The sequence below is a fragment of the Camelina sativa genome, chromosome 5, assembly GCF_000633955.1.
Source record: "Camelina sativa cultivar DH55 chromosome 5, Cs, whole genome shotgun sequence".
Classification (NCBI taxonomy): domain Eukaryota; kingdom Viridiplantae; phylum Streptophyta; class Magnoliopsida; order Brassicales; family Brassicaceae; genus Camelina; species Camelina sativa.
In genome coordinates, this window is record NC_025689.1 from 19,929,816 (window position 1) to 19,940,745 (window position 10,930).

Here is a 10,930-nt window from a genome sequence, read left to right on the forward strand (position 1 = left end):
CCGCGTTTGCTGCGTTGACATCGCCTTTATTTTGGCCAAAATATCGCTCTGCGGTTGACAGAATCACTGAAACAATACAGGTGATGGGGGAGGTTTCTTTTCACCTCTCTTCACCGAAAGCCAATTGTTTGGCTAGGGATATTGCTTCTAGTGTGTCACGCGAGGGACGGTTGCCTTCTTATCTTGCACTTGGGGGTCCATCTTGGTTACATGGTAAGATTGCTCAAGATCGGAGAGGTTGAAGGATAGTTTGATACAGCTTACTCCTCTACACCTTATTTTCAATTGTTGCTCTCTGTTTACATCTTTGTACTCTCTCTCTTTTTGCTATGAATGAATAAGTGTTAAAAAAAAAAAAATCTATATAAAATCTAGAAAACCTATTCGAATTTTTGGTCACAAATAAATTAACTCGTAATGGAAGGCAGTTAGCTTTACATATACTTTTTATAAACATAAAGATTACATTTCATCATACTTAAATTTGCATGGTTACAACTTCGCACACTTAGAAAATATATACAAACAAAATATAAGAATAAATCTTTCAGTTCCCAGCATCCAATTATATAACATGGTTTATTTATTTATCGATGTTTATTTGTGATGTTCGTTAACGGTCCATGCCTGACGCTACAAACGGCGGCGTTGATAATCCTTTATTAATGTTCCCTTGCCACCCTTTGTGTAATTGCAATGGTAACACACAAAAAAAAACTTTAAAAAAGTTATACCTAAATGGACCATCATTACTAAAAGGGAAAAGAGAGAAGAGAGATCTTGTTTACCTAGAGAGGGATCAAGACCTCGATGCTTGATTTCGCGGTGTTCTTGAGAAAGAGCACAAGCACAACAGAAGAAGTGAATGGGGCCATCAGCACAAGGCTCCTCGGGCAAAGAGTATTGGTGCCTGAGTTTGGCTCTGTATAGTGAAGCATAGTACCATCCACACCCAATGTGAGACATTGCCACCACCATTAATCCAGCTAGTCCTTGACCTTTTAATTTTAATCCATATATCCATAAATTATTCAACCTTGTCGCACTAATTGAATATACAATAATATTCCACGTGTACATTAAAAAGGTAATTGAAAATTTATTAAACTAATTTTCACCTTTTTCTTTTATTTTAGTCAACTGTGATTATATAATAGAAATCAGAAACGTACTTGTTTCTCCTTTGTCAAGGATCTCAGCGATCCTCCCAAATGCAACGCAAGGACAAAACCATGTGAAGCAGCCTTCATATACCAATTTACAAACAAAACCAGCAAAATAGTTATAACTAAACCGAATGTTTTCTTTAAACTTCTGTAAGAAAGAGTTATAAAGATAAATGAGATTATTACATGTAGAGATATCTTCAGAGAAACAATCGTATAAACCAGTAGTCCATTGCGCTTCAGTTACTATCTTCTCAATTTTTCCTTCTTGTTCGGACATTTTTGTTTGTTTGTTTGTTGAAGAGAGCACTTACACAAATTGGTGTGTTTAGATAATATGTTATACTCCAACTATATATAGAGACAGAATTTAAATTGTTTTATTTGTTCGGTCTTAAATTTTGAATATTGACCCCAAATTTTATACTTATATTTTCTTACTGGTCACAAGAAAACAATTAAACAATGCAACGTCATGGTCAGTACTTGTTCAAAAGGAGAAGACTGTTCTTTCCAGGTAATTTCAAATATCTTATCTTTTACAAAAAAATAAAATAATTATCGTTCTTCTCACTTCCGATTTAGATATATATATAGCTATGTATATTTCCACCCGAAAAAAAAAAGCTATGTATAATTTTATCTTCAGTAAATTCCTTATAAATCTTCTTTTACCAAAAATTTCAAATATTTATTTGGGAATTGTGTCTAATATTATACTAGTAGTGAATTCTAATAAGTTCATGGTTCGTTTATTTCTATGCGTTTTTTCTTTTTCTTTTATCTGTTCTTAGACGAGAATATAATTAGTGAGTAATGACCAAGCACCCGCAACAAACATGGTAGGTTAAAAATGTCTTTAGATTTATAGCATTTTATAAGAGGTTCAGGGTTAAACCCTTGGGTAAAACCATAGTACATATTAAGAGGTTTAGCGCTCAAACTACGCTAGGGTAAAAACCATATATCTTACATGTTCTTGTTCCAGTTTATAGTGGTGTAATCGTTTAAACCTGAACCTCTTAGCCAACAAGAAATAATTTGAAAAATGTTGTTTAATGCAATTCTACTATATTAATTGGGAAGTACAAATATGAAACTAACCTTAAATGTATAAAAAATTACATTCAATTGACATTAGAAATTTTTAATTAAGCTTAATTAATTAATTTAAATAAATATAATTAACTAAAAATAAAAAATAAAACTCACAGATCAAATATTAAAAAATCTAAAAATATAATAAAAAAATTATCTCTTAATAAATTATGGACAAAATTAGTAAATATTTTTTTTAAAAAAAATATAAACCAATCAGTTTTAAAAACTCAGATTTTATATCCAAGTATACAATATAATTATATTTAATAACTAAATTTGAAGATTTCAAATTATGATTCTCCTATCATCTTTATTTTATTTTATTTACAAATTGTTTGGAATTTTCATATAATACTTATCATTAATAAAATGCAGAATTTTTTCTGCATATGTTGTGATTTGAATTTTTAAAAACGAAGATATATCACTCAATCTATGAAAAATGTGTGTTTTAATTTCCACATTGGCGGGTTGGTAAAACTAAATTTATATAGATGATAAATTATAATTTTTAGTTTCTCACAATTATAATAATAAAATTACTATTTTATATTTCACAAAATAATGCTGCAAATACAACAAACAAACAATAGAAAACTGAAATAATACGTCAAAAAATAAAATACTATAATATTCTAAAATAATAAGTATTCAAATAAACTAATAGATTTATAGAATAATTAATAATAAATATTATTTCAAACAAAATAATATTTTTTTTAAAATATAACAACAACTTTTATTATTATATTATAAATTTTTTTTAAAATGTTGACCCGTGCTTTAAGCACGGGATATCTCTTAGTATTGAATGATAAGGAAAGACTGGGGTTTCTACTCACAATTCACGCCGAAAATCTTATGTAAATTATTTTATCATATATCTATTTTTTAATTTATTCCAAAAAAAAAAAAAATCTTCAGTAAGATAGGTAATTCGTTGACCAACAAAAAACTAATAATATAGGTCATCTGATTGAGACCATTGAAAAGTCAAATTGTTTGTAAATATATGGAATTTTCCATCCATGAAACTGGACACAATGTGCGACCAAGTTTTCAAGGTTTTGCATTATATTATGAGGCAGTTATCTATGAAATAACTTAAATTCAATATTTAAAGTTCTCATTTTCCAGAGTATTTATTTATTTGGATCGATATCATTGCCTCCATATGAATTTTGTTATTTCAGGTTAAGCTACGTTTAGATTAGGTAAATATTTGATGACAAAAAACAAAAACAAAAAAGATTATGCTTGTGTTCATCTTAGGCCCATAAGTACTACCAACGCATCCGATCACGGCGGAAGCTGTGGCTGTTCAAAGTTCAAACTCCAACAAACATAAGAGTTACCGTTTGCACAATTATCAATCCTTAAAATTCAAAACAATTGATGATGTTGACTTAAGCTTGAAGAAATCTTGAAGCTCAAGCATAACTAATCCAACCGAGTTATAGAAAAGGAAAATAAAAGGAACTTTAGGAGATATCTAAATTTGTATATTTTCCTATTTGGATTAGGAAGTTTTGTTTAGAGTTTTTCTATATAAAGGTTATGCAAGGGTGTTGCAAAACCTAAGAGAGTTTGAGAGATTGTAAGAGCTTGAGAGGCTTTAGTTTTGAGGTATTTTCTAAAGCTAATGAAGAGAGTTATTCTTTATAAATCTTTGAGTTCTTAATCTTTTATTCACAAGAATTGAGTCGAGATTTCACTGGAAATTACAGAGGCAGAGGACGCGGAAACCGTTTCTATCCAAGAGGAAGAGGACGTGGACGATACAATGGTGGAAGAGATCAGTCAAGAAATGTTGATTTGTCAAGAATTACTTGTTTCCGTTGTGACAAGACTGGTCATTATGCATCAGATTGTCCCGATCGACTACTCAAACTGCAGGAAGCTCTTGAAACAAATAATAATGATACACAAGATGCAGATGAACTCATGATGCATGAAGTTGTATATTTGAATGAGGATAAGTGCATACCAAGCAAGTATGAAACGAGCACTGGGGATGAGGATGTTTGGTATCTTGACAACGGAGCCTCTAATCATATGACAGGCGATCGGAGATATTTTGACAGAATTGATGACTCTGTTACAGGAAAAGTACGATTTGGCGATGACTCTCGCATCGACATAAAAGGGAAAGGATCGATCTCCTTTATAGACTTGAATGGTGAATCAAGAGTGATGACAGATGTTTATTTTATTCAAGATCTCAAGAGTAATATCATCAGCTTAGGCCAAGCAACAGAGTCTGGATGTGATATACGAATGAGAGGGGAGCACTTGATAATGCGTGATTACAAAGGAAATCTTCTTGTTAAAGCAGTAAGGTCGAGAAATCGCTTATACAAAGTACACATGGGAATCAATAACACCGCGTGCTTACATCTGACGTCTATAAGCGAGTCAAGCAGGTGGCACGCTAGACTGGGACACATAAATCTTGACACAATCAAGTCTATGTTTCAAAAGGAGCTTGTTCAAGGAGTACCTCAGGTTGTGTTTGAAAAGGAAATATGTAGCTCATGCCTACTAGGGAAGCAAACCAGGCAAGTGTTTCCTCAAGGTGCTGCATATCGAGCGACGAAGATATTTGAACTTGTACACAGAGACCTTTGTGGTCCTATAACACCAAGAACACCAGCTGGAAACAAGTATATCTTTGTTCTTATTGATGACTGCTCAAGATATATGTGGACTGTTCTGCTAAGAGAGAAAAGTGACGCGTTTGTGAAGTTCAAGAATTTCAAGATGTTAGTAGAACAAGAATCTGAAGTTAGCATTAAGACGTTCATAATGGATAGAGGAAGTGAGTTTGTATCACATGAGTTCAACTTGTTCTGTGAAGAATTTGGTATACAACGACATCTCACTGCCCCTTACACTCCACAACAAAATGGTGTAGTTGAGAGACGCAATAGGACTTTGTTGGAGATGACAAGGAGTATCATGAAGCATATGCATCTGCCAAATTACTTATGGGGTGAAGCAGTAAAACATTCTACCTACATTCTCAATAGAGTGACTACAAGAGCTCTTAAAGATAGAACTCCGTATGAGATTTTTTGAAGCAAAAGGCCTAATATTGATCATCTCCGGATTTTTGGTTGCATCTGCTATGCCAAGGTAGAAAAACCTCATTTAAAGAAGTTAGATGACAGGTCTCGGATACTGCTTCAGCTTGGAACTGAACCAGGGTAAAAAGCATATCGACTTCTTGAGCCACAATCGCGAAAAATAGTGGTTAGCAGAGATGTTGTGTTTTTAGAATCTAAAGGGTAGAAATGGAAGTATAACAACTCGCAACAGGAGAGTAATGGAAGCTTTAAAAATGCGTTTGGAATTTCTGGAAATCATGGAATACAAGAAGAAGGTGAAGCATTGTTGTTTTACTTAAATAATGAGCCCAGAAACTTCGAAGAAGCAATGGAGTTGAAGGAATGGAGAAGTGCGTGCAAAGAAGAGATCAACTCTATCAAGAAAAACAGAACTTGGGATCTAGTTGATCTACCAATCGGAGCAAAGCCAATCGGCTTGAAGTGGGTTTTTAAGCTTAAAGGCAATGCGGATGGAAGTATTAACAAATACAAGGCTAGGCTAGTTGCTAAAGGCTATGTGCAGCGTTATGGGATAGAATTTGAGGAAGTCTTCGCCCCTGTGGCATGGTTAGAGACAATACGACTTCTCATAAATCTTGCAGCCTCGAACGGATGGGAGATTCATCATCTTGATGTCAAGACGGCTTTCCTCCACGGAGAGCTAAAGGAAATCGTCTATGTCACACAACCAGAAGGCTTTGAAGAAGACGGCAGAGAAGATAAAGTTTATAAGCTTAACAAAGCTCTTTACGGATTGAGACAAGCTCCACGGACATGGAATAACAAGCTCAATAAAATTTTGGTAGACTTACAGTTCGAAAAATGCTCGAAGGAACCATCAGTTTACAGAAGAAAGGAACATGAACAACTTTTAGTTGTAGCTGTCTATGTCGACGATCTGTTCGTAACGGGAACAAGCTTATGCATCATTGATGAATTCAAGAAAGAAATGTCTTCTAGGTTTGAAATGAGTGATCTCGGGAAATTGACTTACTATTTGGGAATTGAGGTGCTGCATTACGATGGAGGAATCATATTAAGTTAGAGACATTATGCTTTGAAGATTCTTGAAGAGGCCGGAATGAAAGGCTGCAATCCGGTTCAAACGCCAATGGAAGCTGGACTACAATTGGCTAAAGCTGAGAATGAAACAGAGATAGATGCTACAATGTTTAGAAAGAATGTGGGATGCTTTCGATACTTACTCCACACAAGGCCGGACCTATCATATGCTGTTGGAGTTTTGAGTCGATACATGCAGAGTCCAAGACATTCTCACGGGTGGCTATGAAACAGTGTCTAAGATATCTACAGGGAACAACAAATCTTGGTTTGGTGTTTAAGCGATCAGTATTGAAAGTACCAAGACTAATAGGGTATAGTGATAGCAGCTATAACACTGATCCAGATGATGGGAGAAGCACAGCAGGACATGTTTTTTATCTTAACGAAAGTCCAATTACGTGGTGTTCACAAAAGCAAGATACGGTGGCTATGTCTTCATGTGAAGCAGAATTTATGGCTGGAGCAGAGGCTGCAAAACAAGTCTTGTGGCTTAAAGATCTGCTTGGTGAAATCACTGGTCTTCCTTGCCAGAAGGTAACTCTACGTATCGACAATCAGTCTGCTATTGCACTCACAAGAAATCCAGTTTTCCATGGACGAAACAAACACATACACACTCGCTATCATTTCATTAGAGAGTATGTCGAAAAGGAATATATATTGGTGGAGCATGTTCCAGGAGAGGAACAAAGGGCGGACATCCTAACAAAGGCACTAGGAAGAATCAAACACAAGGAGATGAGAGTTCTCATTAGAATTCAAGATTTGGAGAAAACTGACTTCAAGCTTAAGGGGGAGAGATGATTGATCGAAGCCAACAATTTGAAAACTCAATTGAAGGAGCTCCACGAGATTAATTTTCCACAATATCCTGATATTTTTCATTATTTTTCAAATTTTTTTGTTTTAAGTTTATCCTAGAAAACAATAATAAAGAAGTTGATGCGTTAGCAAAGCTCTCTTTACAGCCAATCTAGTTGAAATGAAAAAACTATTTTGCCAAAAAGAAAAATTATACTATGATTCATTAACACATTACCCATACATATTTAAGTGTTTTTTTTTCTTCTTTCTTAAACCTTACCTATATACAATGGTTCCAAGTTTGCAAGTTCACTACAGCAAGTAGCAACATGCGCTTCATTCAAAGTCTTTTGTTTCTTAATGACTACGATTGGTTTATGATATACTATAAATTACATATTTGTTGTTTTCTACTTCAACAATTATTCTTTACACACAAGTGCGATTGTGTGAAGTTTAAATGTAAAGACAAAAGTTTGGATTCCGGAAGAAGAAACGAATATGCCTTTTAGATTCTCTTCACACATCTATGTTTTATATTCTTTAATTAACTTTTAAATAAAAGTTTTGTAACAAAATTTATAGATGAATGGATGCTATGCTAGCACGTCCGGTTTAGCACCTTCATCAACAGTTCGATATATATACTTTTGCGGGTTGTGACAGAACAATCCAGTTATAAATCCGTAGTTTCTAAATATGATAACAGCTGTAGTCCCTTTGTTTGGTGACAGCGAATTTTACGATATGCATAGAAAAATATAAAATATTTTTTTTTTGGGTTAAAAAACAATATCTATGTATCTAAATATATGATATATACCAATTCCTTTTATTTTATGTATGTACAGATAACAAAAAACAGTAGCGACCTTTATACTGATGAATGATGATCATCGATCATGTTCATGTTAAAATAACAGTTAATTAATTATCAATTGAAAACGTTTATTAAAAAAGTAAATCGTTTCGCGTAACGACATTGAAAAATGCAATTTTGTTATCTTTAGTTACGAAAATTATAACATTTCTCTATTTATTAAGAAAATTTTGTTGATTACTTATTTGTCTCTAGAAAATAATCTCTCACAATAGTGTAGTTAACAACTTGTATATGATGTGTTTTTCTAATGTAATAAAATGAACAAAAAAACAAAAAACAAAGACTAACTATATAGTCTTTTCTGGAAGATCATACATTTTTGTATTATTACCGCTACATGTTTCCTCTAAAGCACGCTTACCACTTTACGTACGTCACCAATCGACCCACTGTTTTAACCAGTTGACCCATTATGTGCTGTCTTTGTCTTATATATAAATAGAGTCATACGAAATTAATACAGAGACACATGCATGTCTCATTCACTGAACTCGAACTATATAAATAAGTCATGCCAATCATCAGCAGCTCTGAAACCTTTACGAGCTTCTTCAATGACTGGCTTCTCCGTCACAGGCAACTCATCCAACAACTTGCACACTTTGATGATGAAACCATCAGTGTAACTCCGGAAGAAGAAGAATCTCTTGTCACCCAGTTTCTCTCTCACTGTCTCCAATACTACCAAGAGAAATCAGCTGCAGTGTCCGTCGCAGGAGATGACATATACGATTTCTTCTCCCCACCATGGCTCAGCTCATGCGAGAAACTCATCCTTTGGATCGGGGGGTTCAAGCCAGGTATGGTTTTTAAACTCATAACCACTTCTGTTAACGACCTTACAAGTCACCAGAAAGACCAACTTGAGAGCATACGGTTAGAGACTAAACGGAGGGAGAGAGCTTTGATGGGAAGGTTTGCACATCTACAACAGAGTGTGGGGGATCCACTTCTGATGGTTCCATTTAAGCGCATCGGAGCGTTGAGACTTGGCGAAAGAGAGCAGTCAGAAATGGAGGAGGCGATGGAGGTTTTGAAGAGGGAGATGAAGGAGGCAATGAAAAACGCTGATCAGCTCCGGTGTGTTACGGTTAGGAAAGTGGTAGAGGTTCTGAATCCAGGGCAGGCGATCAAGCTGCTTAGAGCCGCCGGAGAGTTTTATCTAAAGTTGAGAGATTTAGGTGTTCAGATAGAAACAGTGCTTTGATAGGAATAATGTTGAAGATCGACATATAATTGAATAGAGAAAGAGATATGTTTTCTTTTTCTTAAAAGTATTTGGACATATATAAGTTTTGGACTGTATAAGTGAACAACATTTGGTCTGTATAGATTTGGATTTTGGAGATTACGTTTTTAGTTTTTTTTTTTTTTTTGTATGTCTAGTGAGGGTTGCTTCTTTGCAAACGATGATCAATTTTTTTATCAATGAAGTAAGTAAGAGAGTGATTTATAATTTTAATCAACTGATCTTATATCCCTTGCATATCATCTTCTTACCCAAACTGTTTTTCTTATTTATGTTCGATTGTGATAAGCTTTATGTAAACTATACAGTTTCCCTAGTTGAGTATATAGATAAAGTACAAAAAGGAAGATGAAAAAAAATAAGAATGTCCACAACTTATCCTAACATTGTACCATTCTACACTTCTACTCATGCTCCTGTCACATGTAGGTTAAATTAAGATAATTTAAATTACCGTTCTATAGTAGGCATTAATTTCCATACATGATACATTGAGTAGTTGGGCCTTGGTGAAGGTGGCTAGGCTTATCCTATTACTTAGGTGTGCATGTAGGCTTCTTTTGTTCAGCATGCATATGGGTCTTCTTTTATTTTCTTTTGGGATTTGGAGAACAAGCAATCCATTTATATTATCCATCGGCTAAATATTAGAAATTCCTATATACTTTTGTGCAGAAAACTTATTTAATATGAAATGGGGTTCTTTAAAGGTTATTTATTCGTACTTTTTGTTTTCTTTTACATCTTGTGAAGGCCCAGTAGGCAGTAATGATCAAATTTTATCTCCTTCCAGTGATGTCGATGCTTCTCCTATGATCTTCACATTTCATCATTGAATTTAATCGCTTCGTGTGAAGACTAAGGTAACTAATATCATGTATCATGTTTGTTGTCTATTGGCAGTGTGGCTCAAGGGGATCTTCCTCCCATGAAATTGCCTCTTTTTTCTTATTATATTTTATGTGGCTAGTCATAACCTAGTAGTACCTAGAAGTCTTATACTATTGCTCATTTAGTAAGGTGGTTGATGCAAAGGTTTAACATGATAGGGTATGTGTAAAGGAATGTTGAGAAAATGTGTCACAACTAGCTCTCATGCATGCATGGGAGGAAATGTGAGCCATTTGCTGCAGTTTGGGCCTAGGCCTCTAATTCTAAGGCTATGATAATACCTTGTACATGTAAGTTTTTCACGTCATTCAACTTTATAAATTACATATCTCTCGTCTATTTAAGTTCCTTTATAGGGCTGGGGCAAGAAAACAGAAACCAATATTTCGTGAATTTGACTTTAAACCAAGTTTTTTTGATATTAAGAACTGTCGGGATTTTTTTCGATTATTATATACCAAATAAACTAAAGCGACTAACCGAGTCGAAAAAAATGAAATTGATTAAAAGTTACGTAACGATAAATATATTTAAGTATACAAATATATAGAATATCAATTAAACTTAACTACTTTTTTCTTCGTTTAGTATGTTTATGAAAATTCAAAATCCACCGATATTTTCCAACATAAAATAATGGGCGTTCAGTTTTTCGGGTTGGTTT

The 10,930-nt window shown here is 34.1% G+C and overlaps 2 protein-coding genes across 3 annotated transcripts; one reads left to right on the plus strand and one right to left on the minus strand.

The window, feature by feature from the left end:
- Window positions 416-1,494, minus strand: LOC104787266 (protein PLANT CADMIUM RESISTANCE 9-like). Of its 2 annotated transcripts, none has more exons than XM_010512806.1 (4): window positions 1,353-1,494; window positions 1,173-1,244; window positions 789-998; window positions 416-681 (listed from the first exon to the last, which is right to left on the minus strand). In XM_010512806.1, the coding sequence occupies exons 1-4, from the start codon at window positions 1,444-1,446 to the stop codon at window positions 614-616; spliced, it is 444 nt and encodes a 147-aa protein (XP_010511108.1). In that variant the 5' UTR covers window positions 1,447-1,494; the 3' UTR covers window positions 416-613. The 2 variants fall into 2 exon arrangements, with proteins under 2 accessions (XP_010511108.1, XP_010511107.1); XM_010512805.1 differs by having other exon boundaries at window positions 416-717.
- LOC104787267 (transcription factor TGA4-like) lies at window positions 8,604-9,562 on the plus strand. Its single transcript, XM_010512807.2, has one exon. It carries the CDS (start codon window positions 8,638-8,640, stop codon window positions 9,331-9,333), a length of 696 nt encoding a protein of 231 aa, XP_010511109.1. The 5' UTR covers window positions 8,604-8,637; the 3' UTR covers window positions 9,334-9,562.